General features: G+C 48.0%; 1 protein-coding gene and 1 long non-coding RNA gene across 5 annotated transcripts in view; both read right to left on the bottom strand.

Annotated features, from left to right (window-relative positions):
* LOC118381706 (lipoma-preferred partner homolog) overlaps positions 1-17,687 on the bottom strand; it is a 221,000-nt gene extending 203,313 nt beyond the window's left edge. Inside the window, exons 1-2 of the mRNA XM_052475648.1 lie at positions 16,100-17,687; positions 4,785-4,907 (exon numbers count right to left, since the gene is read on the bottom strand). Of these exons, the coding sequence (XP_052331608.1) occupies positions 4,785-4,907; positions 16,100-16,117 (141 nt within the window). The 5' untranslated portion in view covers positions 16,118-17,687. The remainder of the gene's footprint in view (positions 1-4,784; positions 4,908-16,099) is intronic.
* Positions 17,688-17,904: 217 nt separating this feature from the next.
* The window catches only part of LOC127910738 (uncharacterized), a 1,942-nt gene continuing 124 nt past the window's right edge, over positions 17,905-19,722 (bottom strand). The window contains exons 1-3 of one of the 4 annotated variants that reach the window (XR_008076067.1): positions 19,192-19,722; positions 18,726-19,010; positions 17,905-18,515 (exon numbers count right to left, since the gene is read on the bottom strand). The exon at positions 19,192-19,722 is cut by the window's right edge and continues 124 nt beyond it. This is a non-coding gene — a long non-coding RNA (uncharacterized LOC127910738). The remainder of the gene's footprint in view (positions 18,516-18,725; positions 19,011-19,191) is intronic. The other 3 variants (XR_008076068.1, XR_008076066.1, XR_008076069.1) reach the window with 3 other exon arrangements.

Below are 19,722 nucleotides of genomic sequence, written 5' to 3'. Positions count from 1 at the left end.
AGATTGCATAGCGGAGAAGGTACGGTGGGATTCAAAATGGTCAGTAATCTGTTTGTTAACTTTGCTTTCAAAGACATTAGAAAGGCAGGGTAGGATAGATATAGGGGGAGGGGGCGGTGTACAGGGCTGTTGACCAGGGTGCAGGGCTGTGGGGGGTGCAGGGCTGTTGACCGGGGTAGGGGCTGTGGGGGGTGCAGGGCTGTGGGGGTGCAGGGCTGTTGACCGGGGTAGGGGCTGTGGGGGTGCAGGGCTGTTGACCGGGCTGTGGGGGTGCAGGGCTGTTGACCGGGGTAGGGGCTGTGGGGGTGCAGGGCTGTTGTAGGGGTGCAGGGCTGTTGACCGGGGTAGGGGCTGTGGGGGGTGCAGGGCTGTTGACCGGGGTAGGGGCTGTGGGGGGTGCAGGGCTGTTGACCGGGGTAGGGGCTGTGGGGGGGGTCGGGCGGTCGTAGGGGTGCAGGGCTGTTGACCGGGGTAGGGGCTGTGGGGGTGCAGGGCTGTTGACCGGGGTAGGGGCTGTGGGGGCTGTGGGGGTGCAGGGCTGTTGTAGGGGTGCAGGGCTGTTGACCGGGGTAGGGGCTGTGGGGGTGCAGGGCTGTTGACCGGGGTAGGGGCTGTGGGGGTGCAGGGCTGTTGACCGGGGTAGGGGCTGTGGGGGGTGCAGGGCTGTTGTAGGGGTGCAGGGCTGTTGACCGGGGTAGGGGCTGTGGGGGGTGCAGGGCTGTTGTAGGGGTGCAGGGCTGTTGACCGGGGAAGGGGCTGTTGTAGGGGTGCAGGGCTGTTGTAGGGGTGCAGGGCTGTTGACCGGGGAAGGGGCTGTTGTAGGGGTGCAGGGCTGTTGACCGGGGAAGGGGCTGTTGTAGGGGTGCAGGGCTGTTGACCGGGGTAGGGGCTGTTGTAGGGGTAGCCAGGTGGCCAGCCGTATAAAAATGCTTCTTGAAATGATTGTTCTTATTCTCCATGGACTTTACAGTGTCCAATAACTTTTTGGAGTTAGAGCTACAAGTTGCATATCACGGGGGCTATTCGATGCTAATGCAGAACGCCACAGGATGTTTTTGTGCTGGTCGAGGGCAGTCAGGTCTGGAGTGAACCAAGGGCTATATCTGTTCTTAGTTAAACATATTTTGAATGGGGCATGCTTACTTAAGATGGTGAGGAAATCACTTTTAAAAGAGCAACCAGGCATCGTCGACTGACGGGATGAGGTCAATATCCTTCCAGGACACCCGGGCCAGGTCGATTAGAAAGGCCTGCTCGCTGAAGTGTTTTAGGGAGCGTTTGACAGTGACGAGGGTCGTTTGACCGCGGACCCATTACAGACGCGGTGTCTCTAGAGACAATACCTCTCTCATCGTCACTCAATGCCTAGGTTTACCCCCCCAGTCCTATAGTAGTGGGTCTATTCCCCCCCCAGTCCTATAGTAGTGGGTCTATTCCCTCCCAGTCCTATAGTAGTGGGTCTATTCCCTCCCAGTCCTATAGTAGTGGGTCCATTCCCCCCCCAGTCCTATAGTAGTGGGTCTATTCCCCCCAGTCCTATAGTAGTGGGTCTATTCCCCCCCAGTCCTATAGTAGTGGGTCTATTCCCCCCAGTCCTATAGTAGTGGGTCTATTCCCTCCCCCAGTCCTATAGTAGTGGTCTATTCCCCCCCAGTCTATAGTAGTGGGTCTATTCCCCCAGTCCTATAGTAGTGGGTCTATTCCCCCAGTCCTATAGTAGTGGGTCTATTCCCCCAGTCCTATAGTAGTGGGTCTATTCCCTCCCAGTCCTATAGTAGTGGGTCTATTCCCCCCCAGTCCTATAGTAGTGGGTCTATTCCCCCCCAGTCCTATAGTAGTGGGTCTATTCCCCCAGTCCTATAGTAGTGGGTCTATTCCCCCCCCCCCAGTCCTATAGTAGTGGGTCTATTCCCCCAGTCCTATAGTAGTGGGTCTATTCCCCCCAGTCCTATTCCCCCCAGTCCTATAGTAGTGGGTCTATAGTAGTGGGTCTATTCCCCCAGTCCTATAGTAGTGGGTCTATTCCCCCCCAGTCCTATAGTAGTGGGTCTATTCCCCCCCAGTCCTATAGTAGTGGGTCTATTCCCTCCCAGTCCTATAGTAGTGGGTCTATTCCCCCTGTCCTATAGTAGTGGGTCTATTCCCTCCCAGTCCTATAGTAGTGGGTCTATTCCCTCCCAGTCCTATAGTAGTGGGTCTATTCCCTCCCAGTCCTATAGTAGTGGGTCTATTCCCTCCCAGTCCTATAGTAGTGGGTCTATTCCCCCCCAGTCCTATAGTAGTGGGTCTATTCCCCCCCAGTCCTATAGTAGTGGGTCTATTCCCTCCCAGTCCTATAGTAGTGGGTCTATTCCCTCCCAGTCCTATAGTAGTGGGTCTATTCCCTCCCAGTCCTATAGTAGTGGGTCTATTCCCCCCCAGTCCTATAGTAGTGGGTCTATTCCCTCCTAGTCATTTCACATGTTGGTCATTTAGCAGACACTCTTATACAGAGCAACATATCAGTCATTACTTTCAACTACAGTAGGACAGACGACCACATATCAGTCATTACATTCAACTACAGTAGGATAGACAACCACATATCAGTCATTACATTCAACTACAGTAGGACAGACGACCACATTTCACTGCATTCAAAATAGGACAAAAAATAAATTACATTCAACTACAGTATTTTACATTTACAGTAGGACAGACGACCACATTTGTCTCCCCAGTAGGTAGTTCAGTCTTGTCTCATTCAACTACAGTAGGACACGACCAGCATATCAGCCAAGCTGCATTCAAACAGTAGGACGCCGCCTCAGGTACATTCAACCAGTCACGGCCCACATATCAGTCATTGAACATTCAACCAGTAGGTCTGTAGTGACGTCATTACATTCAACTGCGATGGTAGGATGACAACCACATTCAGTCATTAAAGACCCTAGAACAAGCGGGGGGGGGGGCCCGGGCAGCAAATTGATTTTAAAAAATAAAAAATAAATGTAATTATATATATTTATTTTATTTACCCCTTTTTGTCTCCCCAGTTGGTAGTTACAGTCTTGTCTCATCGCTGCAACTCCCGAAACACGACCCAGCCAAGCCAAGCTGCTGGGCAAATCGTGCGCCGCCTCATGGGTCTCCCAGTCACGGCCCGCTGTGACACAGTCTGGGCTTGAACCCGGGTCTGTAGTGACGCCTCAAGCGTCTGCGATGCAGTGCCTTAGAAAGCTTCCCCACTCGGGAGGCCCCCAGCAAATTGATTTTAAAACAATAACACTTTCCCCCCCCCCCCCAAAAAAAAATGCGGCCCTCCGTTGAATTTCAAAATCCCGATGTGGCTCTCGAACCAAAACGATTTACCCACCCCTGCCCTGGAATATACCCTGGTTTGCTCCCATAGCAACAGTGTCTGAAAACCGTGGAAACTACAGCCGTATGTAGGTTCTATATACCCTGGTTTGCTCCCATAGCAACAGTGTCTGAAAACCATGGAAACTACAGCCGTATGTACACCAGGTTCTATATACCCTGGTTTGCTCCCATAGCAACAGTGTCTGAAAACCATGGAAACTACAGCCGTATGTACACCAGGTTCTATATACCCTGGTTTGCTCCCATAGCAACAGTGTCTGAAAACCATGGAAACTACAGCCGTATGTACATCAGGTTCCCATTCAATCAGAACCAGCTGTGATCTCTCTTCTGTTGCACGGCCCTCAAGCCTTTCCTGTCCCTTTTTCCCAAAAAACACGATCGGTTGGGTTTTTTAACATCGTGATGTCCTACATTTATTGTGTGTCAAACAATTTATCTTAGTGCCCCAAAGGCTTTGACGAGTTCAAGTTGCTTTTAAATTCATCTGTTATCGAGTAGTAATGTAGGCCATCTTATTATTAGAAACCAGTAACACTTTCCAAAAATTGAGAAATACCACACTGCAGGATCGGGATTCAACCCCAATGCAAATAAACCACCTGAGAACTGGGGTTAGGTGAGCCGACATCTGTGTACTAACTAACGTGATTTACACAAATGTTCAGGGAAAATGGAGTGTTGTGCTTCCCAGCAGGCTGTTCAAATACAAAGTCAATACAGATGGACCTGCGTGTTGCAGAGGGTCTTCGAAATGGTAGTAAACTGACAGTACGGTAGTTTATCTGTGTATTGTGAAGTGTGATGGTAGTAAACTGACAGTACGGTAGTTGATCTGTGTATTGTGTTGGTAGTAAACTGACAGTACAGTAGTTTATCTGTGTAGTGTGATGGTAGTAAACTGACAGTACGGTAGTTTATCTGTGTATTGTGGAGTGTGATGGTAGTAAACTGACAGTACGGTAGTTTATCTGTGTATTGTGTTGGTAGTAAACTGACAGTACGGTAGTTTATCTGTGTAGTGTGTTGGTAGTAAACTGACAGTACGGTAGTTTATCTGTGTATTGTGAAGTGTGATGGTAGTAAACTGACAGTACGGTAGTTTATCTGTGTATTGTGGAGTGTGTTGGTAGTAAACTGACAGTTCGGTAGTTTATCTGTGTATTGTGAAGTGTGTTGGTAGGAAACTGACAGTTCGGTAGTTTATCTGTGTATTGTGAAGTGTGTTGGTAGTAAACTGACAGTACGGTAGTTTATCTGTGTATTGTGAAGTGTGTTGGTAGTAAACTGACAGTACGGTAGTTTATCTGTGTATTGTGAAGTGTGTTGGTAGTGTGTTGGTAGGAAACTGACAGTTCGGTAGTTTATCTGTGTATTGTGTAGTGTGTTGGTAGGAAACTGACAGTACGGTAATTTACCTGTGCATTGTGGGGCTTGTAAGGTGAGTTACTCTCCAGGTCAGCTAGGATAGAGGTCAGAGAGTCAATCTCAGCATCCAGACTGGACCGCCTCTCTTCCAGCGTCTTCTCTGGTCCATGCATCTAGAGATAGGACATCTCAGCGTTAGAATGGTAGTCACACACACACACAGAGAGAGAGAGATCTCTCACAGGTCTAGCATCTGGACACACACACACACACACACACACACACACACACACACACACACACACATACACATACACACACACATACACACACACACACACACACACACACACACACACACACACACACACACACACACACATACACACACACATACACACACACACATACAGAGAGAGAGAGAGAGATCTCTCACAGGTCTAGCATCTGGACACACACACACACACACAGAGAGAGAGAGAGAGAGAGATATCTCACAGGTCTAGCATCTGGACACACACACACACACACACACAGAGAGAGAGATATATCTCTCACAGGTCTAGCATCTGGACACACACACACAGAGAGAGAGAGATATATCTCTCACAGGTCTAGCATCTGGACACACACACAAAGGAGTTGGAACGATACAGTCTCTTGTTTCAATGTGTATTTTCCCATGTTTAATAGGAGGTAAATACACAATGTGCTGCTGCCCCCCCCAATATCCTATTGTTCCCTGCAGTTCAACATTTACAGAGTTAGAGCCTCTGACAGTGATTCCTTCCTACAGCACACCAGGGGTCCTAAGATGTATCTATCTTCAGATGCTATTCCTGCTCCTAAATTGATAAAGAGCTATTCATACTTCAAGGCCTGCTTCCTCCCTGCCCCCCCCCCCTCCCCCCTCTGCTGCTTGCCTCCCTCCCTCCCCCCTGCCCCCCTCCCCCTCCCCCTCTGCCTGCTTGCCTGCCTCCCTCCCTCCCTGCCTCCCCCTCCCTGCCTGCCTGCCAGCCTGCCTCCCTCCCTCCCTCCCTCCCTCGCTCCATGCCTCCCCCTCCCTCCCTGCCTGCCTCCCTCCCTCCCTGTCTCCCCCTCCCTCCCTCCTCCCTCCCTCCATGCCTCCCCTCCCTCCCTCCCTGCCTGCCTCCCTCCCTGTCTCCCCCTCCCTCCCTGCCTGCCTCCCCCTCCCTCCCTGCCTGCCTCCCTCCCTCCCTGTCTCCCCCTCCCTCCCTGTCTCCTTCCCTGCCTGCCCCCCCACCTTCCCTTCATGGTATTGAGTTTAAGGACTATTGGTGCCTCTGCTGTCTACCTGGTATTGATCAGAGTCTAAAGACTATTGGTGCCTCTGTCTACTTGGTATTGATCAGCGTCTAAAGACTATTGGTGTGTCTACCTGGTATTGATCAGAGTCTAAAGACTATTGGTGTGTCTACCTGGTGTTGATCAGAGTCTAAAGACTATTGGTGCCTCTGTCTACTTGGTATTGATCAGAGTCTAAAGACTATTGGTGTGTCTACCTGGTATTGATCAGAGTCTAAAGACTATTGGTGTGTCTACCTGGTGTTGATCAGAGTCTAAAGACTATTGGTGCCTCTGTCTACTTGGTATTGATCAGAGTCTAAAGACTATTGGTGTGTCTACCTGGTATTGATCAGAGTCTAAAGACTATTGGTGTGTCTACCTGGTGTTGATCAGAGTCTAAAGACTATTGGTGTGTCTACCTGGTGTTGATCAGAGTCTAAAGACTATTGGTGTGTCTACCTGGTGTTGATCAGAGTCTAAAGACTATTGGTGTGTCTACCTGGTGTTGATCAGAGTCTAAAGACTATTGGTGTGTCTACCTGGTGTGGAGTCAAAACAAATCAAACTGTAAACAAGCCCTTAACCAAAAGTGCAGTTCAAGAAGAGTTAAGAAAAATATTTACCAAATAAACTAAAGTAAAACAAATAATACAATAACATAACAAGGCTATATACAGGGGGTACCGGTACAGAGTCAATGTGGAGGCTATATACAGGGGGTACCGGTACAGAGTCAATGTGGAGGCTATATACAGGGTATTACGGTACAGAGTCAATGTGGAGGCTATATACAGGGGGTACCGGTACAGAGTCAATGTGGAGGCTATATACAGGGGGTACCGGTACAGAGTCAATGTGGAGGCTATATACAGGGGGTACCGGTACAGAGTCAATGTGGAGGCTATATACAGGGGGTACCGGTACAGAGTCAATGTGGAAGATATATACAGGGGGTACCAGTACAGAGTCAATGTGGAGGCTATATACAGGGGGTACCAGTACAGAGTCAATGTGGAGGCTATATACAGGGGGTACCGGTACAGAGTCAATGTGGAAGATATATACAGGGTGTTACGGTACAGAGTCAATGTGGAGGCTATATACAGGGGGTACCGGTACAGAGTCAATGTGGAGGCTATATACAGGGGGTACCGGTACAGAGTCAATGTGGAGGCTATATACAGGGGGTACCGGTACAGAGTCAATGTGGAGGCTATATACAGGGGGTACCGGTACAGAGTCAATGTGGAGGCTATATACAGGGGGTACCGGTACAGAGTCAATGTGGAGGCTATATACAGGGGGTACCGGTACCGAGTCAATGTGGAGGCTATATACAGGGGGTACCGGTACCGAGTCAATGTGGAGGCTATATACAGGGTATTACGGTACAGAGTCAATGTGGAGGCTATATACAGGGTATTACGGTACAGAGTCAATGTGGAGGCTATATACAGGGGGTACCGGTACCGAGTCAATGTGGAGGCTATATACAGGGTATTACGGTACAGAGTCAATGTGGAGGCTATATACAGGGTATTACGGTACAGAGTTAATGTGGAGGCTATATACAGGGTATTACGGTACCGAGTCAATGTGGAGGCTATATACAGGGGGTACCGGAACCGAGTCAATGTGGAGGCTATATACAGGGTATTACGGTACAGAGTCAATGTGGAGGCTATATACAGGGGGTACCGGTACCGAGTCAATGTGGAGGCTATATACAGGGGGTACCGGTACCGAGTCAATGTGGAGGCTATATACAGGGGGTACCGGTACCGAGTCAGGGGGTGCAGGTTAGTTGAGTTAATTAGAACATTTGTACATGTAGGTCGTGACTATGCATAGATAATAAACAGCGAGAAGCAGCAGTGTAGAAAACAAATGGGGGGGGTTAAAAGTCTTGCCTGGTTCACCAACTACTTTGCAGACAGAGTTCAGTGTGTGAAATCGGAGGGCATGTTGTCAGGACCTCTGGCAGTCTCTATGGGGTGCCACAGGGTTCAATTCTCGGGCCTTCTCTGTATATATCAATGATATTGCTCTTGCTGAGAGCGATTCCCTGATCAACCTCTACGCAGACGACACCATTCTGTATACTTTCGGCCCGTCATTGGACACTGTGCTATCTAACCTCCAAACGAGCTTCAATGCCATACGACACTCCTTCCGTGGCCTCCAACTGCTCTTAAACGCTAGTAAAACCAAATGCATGCTTTTCAACCGTTCGCTGCCTGCACCCGAACGCCTGACTAGCATCACCACCCTGGATGGTTCCGACCTAGAATATGTGGACATCTATAAGTACCTAGGTGTCTGGCTAGACTGTAAACTCCTTCCAGACTCGTATCAAACATCTCCAATCGAAAATCAAATCAAGAGTCGGCTTTCTATTCCGCAACAAAGCCTCCTTCACTCACGCCGCCAAGCTTACCCTAGTAAAACTGACTATCCTACCGATCCTCGACTTCGGCGATGTCATCTACAAAATAGCTTCCAACACTCTACTCAGCAAACTGGATGCAGTTTATCACAGTGCCATCCGTTTTGTTACTAAAGCACCTTATACCACCCACCACTGCGACCGGTATGCTCAAGTCGGCTGGCCCTCGCTACATATTCGTCACCAGACCCACTGGCTTCAGGTCATCTACAAGGCCATGCTTGGTAAAGCTCCGCCTTATCTCAGTTCACTGGTCACGATGGCAACACCCACCCATAGCATGCGCTCCAACAGGTGTATCTCACTGATCATCCCTAAAGCCAACACCTCATTTGGCCGCCTTTCGTTCCAGTTCTCTGCTGCCAGTGACTGGAACGAATTGCAAAAATCGCTGAAGTTGGAGACTTTTATCTCCCTCACCAACTTCAAACATCTGCTATCTGAGCAGCTAACCGATCGCTGCAGCTGTACATAGTCTATCGGTAAATAGCCCACCCATTTTTACCTACCTCATCCCCATACTGTTTTACCTGTCCATTTGGAAGACCCAAGCTTTAACTTCTGATGTCTTGAGATGTTGCTTCTGTTTATCCACATAATTTTCCTACCTCATGATGCCATCTATTTTGTGCACCAGTCCCTCCTGCAGCAAAGCACCCCCACAACACGATGTTGCCACCTCCGTGCCACGGTTGGGATGGTGTTCTTCGGCTTGCAAGCCTCCCCCTTTTTTCTCCAAACATAACGATGGTCATTATGGCCAAACAGTTCTATTTTTGTTTCATCAGACCAGAGGACATTTCTCCAAAAAGTACAATATTTGTCCACATGTGAAGTTGCAAACCGTAGTCTTTTTTTTATGGCGGTTTTGGAGCAGTGGCTTCTTCCTTGCTGAGCGGCCTGTCAATATAGGACTCGTTTTACTGTGGATATAGATACTTTTGTACCTGTTTCCTCCAGCATCTTCACAAGGTCCTTTGCTGTTGTTCTGGAATTGATTTGCACTTTTTGCACCAAAGTACGTTAATCTCTAGGAGACAGAACGCGTCTCCTTCCTCAGCAGTATGACGGCTGTGTGGTCCCATGGTGTTTATATTTGCGTACTATTAATTGTACCGATGAACGTGGTACCTTAAGGCGTTTGGAAAGTCCTCCGAAGGATTAACCAGACTTGTTGGCAGTCTAACATTTTTTTTATGAGGTTTTGACTGATTTTCCCATTATGTGAATCACTGAGTTTAAAGTTTAGCCTTGAAATATATCCACAGGTACACCTCCAACTGACTCAAATGATGTCAATTAGCCTATCAGAAGCTTCTAAAGCCATGACATAATTTTCTGGAATTTTCCAAGCTGTTTAACGGCACAGTCAACTTAGTGTATGTAAACTTCTGACCCACTGGAATTGTGATACAGTGAATTATAAGTGAAATAATCTGTCTGTAAACAATTGTTGGAAAAATTCCTTGTGTCATACACAAAGTAGATGTCCTAACTGACTTGCCAAAACTCTAGTTTGTTAACAAGAAATTTGTGGAGTGGTTGAAAAACGAGTTTTAATGACTCCAACCTTAGTGTATGTAAACTTCTGACTTCAACTGTAGGTCCTGGATGGCAGGAGGCTTGGCCCCAGTGACGTACTGGGCCGTACGCACTACCCTCTGTAGCGCCTTACGGTCAGATGCCGAGCAGTGTCCACACCAGGCGATGATGCAACCGGTCAGGATGCTCTCGAAGGTGCAGCTGTAGAACTTTTTGAGAATCTGGGGACCCAAGCCAAATCTTTTCAGTCCTCTGAGGGGGAAAAGATTTTGTCATGCCCTCTTCACGACTGTCTTGGTATGACACCAAGGAACTTGAAACTCTCGACCCGCTCCACTACAGCCCTGTCGATGTTAATGGGGGCCTGTTCGGCCCGCCTTTTCCTGTAGTCCACGATCAGCTCCGTTGTCTTGCTCACATTGAGGGAGAGGTTGTTGTCCTGGCACCACACTGCCAGTTCTCTGAACTCCTCCCTGTAGACTGTCTCATCGTTGTCGGTGAGTCTAAGGATGAGTGGTGTCTCTGCTGTCTACCTGGTATTGATCAGAGTCTAAAGACTATTGGTGTCTCTGTTCCCACTCACATACTTTATCCTGGTTTAGTTTGGTATTAGGATTCGCAGCCCGTCTTTCATTCTCTCTCTGTACAGTTGACCTTGGCCTTAAACAAGTCTCCGTAAGCCAGGAGAAAGACAGACTCCACTGTGTGAAGAGTACAGAGCAGGAAAAGACAATAATCGCTGTTTGAAAGAAAACTCTCGTAATACGGTGGACCTTTCACCCCGAAAGCTGTCTCGCTGTCTCGCTGTCTCGCTCAGAGTTATCTTTGTTTTAAAGGAAGGCTCTCTCTCGTCTCTCATCCAATAACCATATCAGAAGAAAAACAGTCAATCCATCAAATGTATTGATAAAGCCCTTTTTAAATCAGCATATGTCCCAGTACGTAAACAGAAACCCAGCCTAAACCCCAAACCAGACCATTAATCCTCCTCCGCCAAACTTTACAGTTGGCACTATGCATTGGGGCAGGTATTGGGGCTCTGCTGGCATCCGCCAAACCCAGATTCGTCCATCGGACTGCCAGAGGGTGAAGCGTGATTCATCACTCCAGAGAATGCGTTTCCCCTGCCCCAGAGTCCAATGGCGGCGAGCGGAAAGCTTTACACCATTCTAGCCAACTCTTGGCATTGCGCATGGTGATCTTAGGCTTGTGTGCGGCTGCTCTGCTATGGAAACCCATTTCATTAAGCTCCCGACAGAACAGTTCTTGTGCTGACGTTACTTCCAGAGGCAGTTTGGAACTCGATAGTGAATGATGCGAATGAGGACACTCAGCGGTGCCGTTCTATGAGATGGTGTGGCCTACCACTTCGTGGCTGAGCCGTTATTGCTCCTAGACGTTTCCACGTCACAATAACAACACTTACAGTTGACCGGGGGTCAGCTCTAGCAAGGCAAAAATTTGACAAACTGACTTGATGGAAAGGTGGCATCCTATGACGTTGCTACGGTGAAAGTCACTGAGCTCTTCAGTAAGGACATTATACTGCCAGTGTTTGTCTATAGAGATTGCATGGTGGTGTGCTCGATTTTATACACCTGTCAGCAACGGTTGTGGATGAAATAGCCCAAATCCACTAATTTGAAGGGGTGTCCACATACTTTTGTATATAAGTGAAATCCATAGATTAGGGCCTGATTAATACATTTCAATTGACTGATATCTTTATATGAACTTTAACTCAGTAAAAATCTTTGAAATTGTTGTCCACATACTTTTGTATATATAGTGTATAAATCGGACTGTGATAGACTGACTGACAGACTGACAGACTGACTGACAGACTGACAGACTGACAGACAGACTGTCAGTCGGAGGATCTATGAAACAACGAGACAGGCTAATAAAATAACTCGCTCCGAGTACCTGATTATCAAAGGTGTGTGAAACGCTACGAGGATTTCCCCTCAGGGGGTCAAGCCCTGTGTAAGGATGCACGCCAAATGGCACTCTCTACTGCCCATTTAGCCATAGGGGCCCTGATCGAAGGTAGTGCACTATAGTAGGGAGTGGGGTGCAATTTGGAACACACTCAGTCAGTCAGCCAGTCAGAGGGGAGCAGCAGGCCCTGAAGCAGGGTAACATGCCTGGGGTAAAATAATGCCAGTGGACATGAGACATGACGGTTGACACAGTCAGTCAGGCAAACAGACCGAGGGGAGCATCAGGCCCTGAAGAAGGGTAACATCAAGCCCTGAAGAAGGGTAACATCAAGCCCTGAAGAAGGGTAACATCAGGCCCTGAAGAAGGGTAACATCAGGCCCTGAAGAAGGGTAACATCAGGCCCTGAAGAAGGGTAACATCAGGCCCTGAAGAAGGGTAACATCAAGCCCTGAAGAAGGGTAACATCAAGCCCTGAAGAAGGGTAACATCAAGCCCTGAAGAAGGATAACATCAGGCCCTGAAGAAGGGTAACATCAGGCCCTGAAGAAGGGTAACATCAGGCCCTGAAGAAGGGTAACATCAAGCCCTGAAGAAGGATAACATCAAGCCCTGAAGAAGGGTAACATCAGGCCCTGAAGAAGGGTAACATCAGGCCCTGAAGAAGGATAACATCAGGCCCTGAAGAAGGGTAACATCAGGCCCTGAAGAAGGGGAACATCAAGCCCTGAAGAAGGGTAACATCAAGCCCTGAAGAAGGGTAACATCAAGCCCTGAAGAAGGGTAACATCAGCCCTGAAGAAGGATAACATCAAGCCCTGAAGAAGGGTAACATCAGGCCCTGAAGAAGGGTAACATCAGGCCCTGAAGAAGGGTAACATCAGGCCCTGAAGAAGGATAACATCAGGCCCTGAAGAAGGGTAACAGCAGGCCCTGAAGAAGGATAACATCAGGCCCTGAAGAAGGGTAACATCAGGCCCTGAAGAAGGGTAACATCAGGCCCTGAAGAAGGATAACATCAGGCCCAGGGTAACAGCAGGCCCTGAAGAAGGGTAACATCAGGCCCTGAAGAAGGGTAACATCAGGCCCTGAAGAAGGATAACATCAGGCCCTGAAGAAGGGTAACAGCAGGCCCTGAAGAAGGGTAACATCAGGCCCTGAAGAAGGGGAACATCAAGCCCTGAAGAAGGGTAACATCAAGCCCTGAAGAAGGGTAACATCAAGCCCTGAAGAAGGGTAACATCAAGCCCTGAAGAAGGATAACATCAAGCCCTGAAGAAGGGTAACATCAGGCCCTGAAGAAGGGTAACATCAGGCCCTGAAGAAGGGTAACATCAGGCCCTGAAGAAGGGTAACAGCAGGCCCTGAAGAAGGGTAACATCAGGCCCTGAAGAAGGGTAACATCAGGCCCAGAAGAAGGATAACATCAGGCCCTGAAGAAGGGTAACATCAGGCCCTGAAGAAGGGTAACATCAGGCCCTGAAGAAGGGTAACATCAGGCCCTGAAGAAGGGTAACATCAAGCCCTGAAGAAGGGTAACATCAAGCCCTGAAGAAGGGTAACATCAAGCCCTGAAGAAGGATAACATCAGGCCCTGAAGAAGGGTAACATCAGGCCCTGAAGAAGGGTAACATCAGGCCCTGAAGAAGGGTAACATCAAGCCCTGAAGAAGGATAACATCAAGCCCTGAAGAAGGGTAACATCAGGCCCTGAAGAAGGGTAACATCAGGCCCTGAAGAAGGATAACATCAGGCCCTGAAGAAGGGTAACATCAGGCCCTGAAGAAGGGTAACATCAAGCCCTGAAGAAGGGTAACATCAAGCCCTGAAGAAGGGTAACATCAGGCCCTGAAGAAGGGTAACATCAGGCCCTGAAGAAGGGTAACATCAGGCCCTGAAGAAGGGTAACATCAGGCCCTGAAGAAGGGTAACATCAAGCCCTGAAGAAGGGTAACATCAAGCCCTGAAGAAGGGTAACATCAAGCCCTGAAGAAGGATAACATCAGGCCCTGAAGAAGGGTAACATCAGGCCCTGAAGAAGGGTAACATCAGGCCCTGAAGAAGGGTAACATCAAGCCCTGAAGAAGGATAACATCAAGCCCTGAAGAAGGGTAACATCAGGCCCTGAAGAAGGGTAACATCAGGCCCTGAAGAAGGATAACATCAGGCCCTGAAGAAGGGTAACATCAGGCCCTGAAGAAGGGGAACATCAAGCCCTGAAGAAGGGTAACATCAAGCCCTGAAGAAGGGTAACATCAAGCCCTGAAGAAGGGTAACATCAAGCCCTGAAGAAGGATAACATCAAGCCCTGAAGAAGGGTAACATCAGGCCCTGAAGAAGGGTAACATCAGGCCCTGAAGAAGGGTAACATCAGGCCCTGAAGAAGGATAACATCAGGCCCTGAAGAAGGGTAACAGCAGGCCCTGAAGAAGGATAACATCAGGCCCTGAAGAAGGATAACATCAGGCCCTGAAGAAGGGTAACATCAGGCCCTGAAGAAGGGTAACATCAGGCCCTGAAGAAGGATAACATCAGGCCCTGAAGAAGGGTAACAGCAGGCCCTGAAGAAGGGTAACATCAGGCCCTGAAGAAGGGTAACATCAGGCCCTGAAGAAGGATAACATCAGGCCCTGAAGAAGGGTAACAGCAGGCCCTGAAGAAGGGTAACATCAGGCCCTGAAGAAGGGGAACATCAAGCCCTGAAGAAGGGTAACATCAAGCCCTGAAGAAGGGTAACATCAAGCCCTGAAGAAGGGTAACATCAAGCCCTGAAGAAGGATAACATCAAGCCCTGAAGAAGGGTAACATCAGGCCCTGAAGAAGGGTAACATCAGGCCCTGAAGAAGGGTAACATCAGGCCCTGAAGAAGGGTAACAGCAGGCCCTGAAGAAGGGTAACATCAGGCCCTGAAGAAGGGTAACATCAGGCCCAGAAGAAGGATAACATCAGGCCCTGAAGAAGGGTAACATCAGGCCCTGAAGAAGGGTAACATCAGGCCCTGGTTAACATCAGGCCCTGAAGAAGGATACATCAGGCCCTGAAGAAGGGTAACAGCAGGCCCTGAAGAAGGGTAACATCAGGCCCTGAAGAAGGGTAACAGCAGGCCCTGAAGAAGGGTAACATCAGGCCCTGAAGAAGGGTAACATCAGGCCCAGAAGAAGGATAACATCAGGCCCTGAAGAAGGGTAACATCAGGCCCTGAAGAAGGGTAACATCAGGCCCTGAAGAAGGGTAACAGCAGGCCCTGAAGAAGGGTAACATCAGGCCCTGAAGAAGAGTAACATCAAGCCCTGAAGAAGGGTAACATCAGGCCCTGAAGAAGGGTAACATCAGGCCCTGAAGAAGGGTAACAGCAGGCCCTGAAGAAGGGTAACATCAAGCCCTGAAGAAGGGTAACATGCATGGGGACATGAGATGTGAAGTACGAGGGGACCAGCTCCAGAGAAGGGCTATAGGAGGGAGAGTGAAGTACAGAGGTAATGTACCTGTTAATGTACCTGTTAATGTACCTGTTAATGTACCTGGTTGTTTAATATAGAGGTAATGTACCTGGTTGTTTAATATAGAGGTAATGTACCTGTTAATGTACCTGGTTGTTTAATATAGAGGTAATGTACCTGGTTGTTTAATATAGAGGTAATGTACCTGTTAATGTACCTGGTTGTTTAATATAGAGGTAATGTACCTGGTAATGTACCTGGTTGTTTAATATAGAGGTAATGTACCTGGTAATGTACCTGGTTGTTTAATATAGAGGTAATGTACCTGGTAATGTACCTGGTTGTTTAATATAGAGGTAATGTACCTGTTAATGTACCTGGTTGTTTAATATAGAGGTAATGTACCTGGTAATGTACCTGGCTGTTCAGTACAGAGGTAATGTACCTGTTAATGTACCTGGCTGTTCAGTACAGAGGTGATGTACCTGGTTGTTTAATATAGAGGTAATGTACCTGGTTGTTTAATATAGAGGTAATGTACCTGGTAATGTACCTGGTTGTTTAATATAGAGGTAATGTACCTGGTAATGTACCTGGTTGTTTAATATAGAGGTAATGTACCTGGTAATGTACCTGTTTCAGGTTACTAGACTTACCTGTATAAATATATTTCATAAAAATGATCATACCTGATATTCTCTGTCCATGGGTGGAGGTGGTGGGAAAGAGATGGAGGATGAGAGGCCTCCGTCTTCAGCAGGAGGAGGAGGTGGGGGATAGTCCCCTAAAAACACACAGATACCAACACAGTCATATACACCTCTTCTTACAAAGTGGTATTGAAATAGATTTGAATTGTGATGTTTTTTGTAATTGATCTCCACAAAATACTCAATAACATACTCGAATTACTCAATTAAATACTCCACCAAATACCCAATAAAATACTCAAAATACCCCACAAAAGTCCACAAAATACTCCACAGTGCCAAAGAGAAAAGAAGATTCTATACATTTTTACAAATTAATAAACATTTGATAACTAAGTTGCATAAGTACTGTAATCACCCCCTTTTGTTTAGGCCTAAATTAGTTCAGGAGAGAAATGTGGCTTAACAAATCCCATAATAAGTTACATGGACTGACTCACTCTGTGTATAATAACAGGGTTTTTAATGACTACCCCTTCCTCTGTCCCCCATACCTACATCTGTCAGGTCCCTCCTGTCAAGTATTGAATTTCAAGTACAGATTCAACTACAAAGACCAGGGAGCATAGCGGTGCATCCTTCCTCTGTCCCCCATACCTACAACATCTGTCAGGTCCCTCCAGTCAAGTAGTGAATTTCAAGCACAGATTCAACTACAAAGACCAGGGAGCATAGCGGTGCATCCTTCCTCTGTCCCCCATACCTACAACATCTGTCAGGTCCCTCCAGTCAAGTATTGAATTTCAAGCACAGATTCTACTACAAAAACCAGGGAGCTTTTCGAAAGCCTCATAAAAGAAGGGCATTGATTGGTAGATGGGTTTTTGATAACAAATCAGACATTGAATATCTCTTTAAGCGTGGTCAAGTGAATAATTATACTGTGGATGCTGTATTAAACCACCCAGACACAACAAAGATACAGTCAACCTTCTGAACTGAGCGGCAGGACAGGAAGGAAACTGCTCAGGGATTTCACCACGAGGCCATTGGTGATTTTTAAAAACGGCCACAGAATTCAATGGCTCCGACAGAAAAACGAGGATGGGATCAACTACATAGTAGAGTGACTCCACAATACTGACCTAAATGACAGAGTGAACAGAACCATACAAATATACAGAATAAAAAAATATTACAAAACATGCTTCCTGTTTGCAATAAGACACTAAAGTAATATTGAAAAATAACACGACAAAGGAATGCACATTTTGGCCTAAATTCAAATCCAAAACACATCCCTTATGTTTGGGGCAAATCCAAAACACATCCCTTATGCTTGGGGCAAATCCAAAACACATCCCTTATGCTTGGGGCAAATCCAAAACACATCCCTTATGCTTGGGGCAAATCCAAAACACATCCCTTATGCTTGGGGCAAATCCAAAACACATCCCTTATGCTTGGGGCAAATCCAAAACACATCCCTTATGCTTGGGGCAAATCCAAAACACATCCCTTATGTTTGGGGCAAATCCAAAACAGATCACTGGGTAAAATCCTGTCCTCCCAGTACCAGGTCATGCCGTTTGGACTCACCAACGCCGCCGTGGTAAACGATGTGCTCTGGGACATGCTAAACCCTTTTGTGTTCGTTTACCTTAACGACATCCTGCCCCCCTCGTTCTACCCAAGAACACGTTCTCCATGTCAGACAAGTCCTTGTGGTCGACAAAACCTTTGCGGACCTGAATCATCGGTTCACAACAGCATCCCCGTCCTCATCCATCCAGACCCGTCCCGTCATTTTGCGGTTGAGGTTTGATGCTTATGATGTTGGAGTGGGGGGCATCCTGTCTCAGCGATCTGACGAGGAACAGAAGCTTGATCCCTGTGCCTTCCTGTCTATCGTCTCAATCCTGCAGAGAGGAACTATGGCAACCGAGAACTCCTGGCGGTCAAGATGGCGTTGGAAGAGTGGAGGCACTGGCTGGAAAGACCAGAACAGCCATTCCTGGTTTGGACAGACCATAAAAATGTGGAATATCTCCGTTCAGCCAAGTGCCTTTACTCCAGGCAGGCCCGGTGGGCTTTGTTATTTACCAGATTCAATTTCACCATTTCATACCGCCCAGGGTCCAAAAATGTGAAGCCTGACACCCTCAGTCTCCGAAACCATTCTCCATACCTCCTGCCTCTCCTCTGTCAAACCCTCAGTCTCCAAAACCATTCTCCATACCTCTTGCCTCTATAGTTCCTCTGTCAAACCCTCAGTCTCCGAAACCATTCTCCTTACCTCCTGCCTCTCCTCTGTCAAACCCTCAGTCTCCAAAACCATTCTCCATACCTCCTGCCTCTACAGTTCCTCTGTCAAACCCTCAGTCTCCGAAACCATTCTCCTTACCTCCTGCCTCTCCTCTGTCAAACCCTCAGTCTCCAAAACCATTCTCCATACCTCCTGCCTCTCCTCTGTCAAACCCTCTGTCTCCGAAACCATTCTCCATACCTCCTGCCTCTCCTCTGTCAAACCCTCAGTCTCCAAAACCATTCTCCATACCTCTTGCCTCTATAGTTCCTCTGTCAAACCCTCAGTCTCCGAAACCATTCTCCTTACTTCCTGCCTCTCCTCTGTCAAACCCTCAGTCTCCGAAACCATTCTCCATACCTCCTGCCTCTACAGTTCCTCTGTCAAACCCTCAGTCTCCGAAACCATTCTCCCTACTTCCTGCCTCTACAGTTCCTCAGTCAAACCCTCAGTCTCCGAAACCATTCTCCCTACTTCCTGCCTCTACAGTTCCTCAGTCAAACCCTCAGTCTCCAAAACCATTCTCCATACTTCCTGCCTCTACAGTTCCTCTGTCAAACCCTCTGTCTCCGAAACCATTCTCCATACCTCCTGCCTCTACAGTTCCTCTGTCAAACCCTCAGTCTCCGAAACCATTCTCCATACCTCCTGCCTCTACAGTTCCTCTGTCAAACCCTCAGTCTGCCTCTACAGTTCCTCTGTCAAACCATTCTCTCCTACCTCCTGCCTCTACAGTTCCTCTGTCAAACCCTCAGTCTCAAACCCTCCATACCTCCTGCCTCAGTTCCTCTGTCAAACCCTCAGTCTCCGAAACCATTCTCCCTACTTCCTGCCTCTACAGTTCCTCAGTCAAACCCTCAGTCTCCAAAACCATTCTCCATACCTCCTGCCTCTACAGTTCCTCTGTCAAACCCTCAGTCTCCGAAACCATTCTCCATACCTCCTGCCTCTACAGTTCCTCTGTCAAACCCTCAGTCTCCGAAACCATTCTCCATACCTCCTGTCTCTACAGTTCCTCAGTCAAACCCTCTGTCTCCGAAACCATTCTCCCTACTTCCTGCCTCTACAGTTCCTCTGTCAAACCCTCAGTCTCCGAAACCATTCTCCTGCCTTGCGGCTTCAGCGGGTTGGGGTATTGAAACCTTGGTTTCAACCTGAACCTGAAGGGGCTAAGTAGTTGTTTGTTCCTGACACAGTCACGCCCTGATGAGTTTCACCTGTCACTCTGCTGGTCTCCACCCCCCTCCAGGTATCTCTTATTATCCCCGGTGTATTTATCCCTGTGTTTCCTGTCTCTCTGTGACAGTTAGTCTTGTTTGTCAAGACAACCAGCGTTTTTGTGTCTCAGCTCCTGCTT

Source organism: Oncorhynchus keta, chromosome 22 (genome assembly GCF_023373465.1).
Source record: "Oncorhynchus keta strain PuntledgeMale-10-30-2019 chromosome 22, Oket_V2, whole genome shotgun sequence".
NCBI lineage: Eukaryota > Metazoa > Chordata > Actinopteri > Salmoniformes > Salmonidae > Oncorhynchus > Oncorhynchus keta.
The sequence above is the reverse complement of the archived record's forward strand: the minus strand, read 5'-3'. Positions and strand labels throughout refer to the sequence as shown.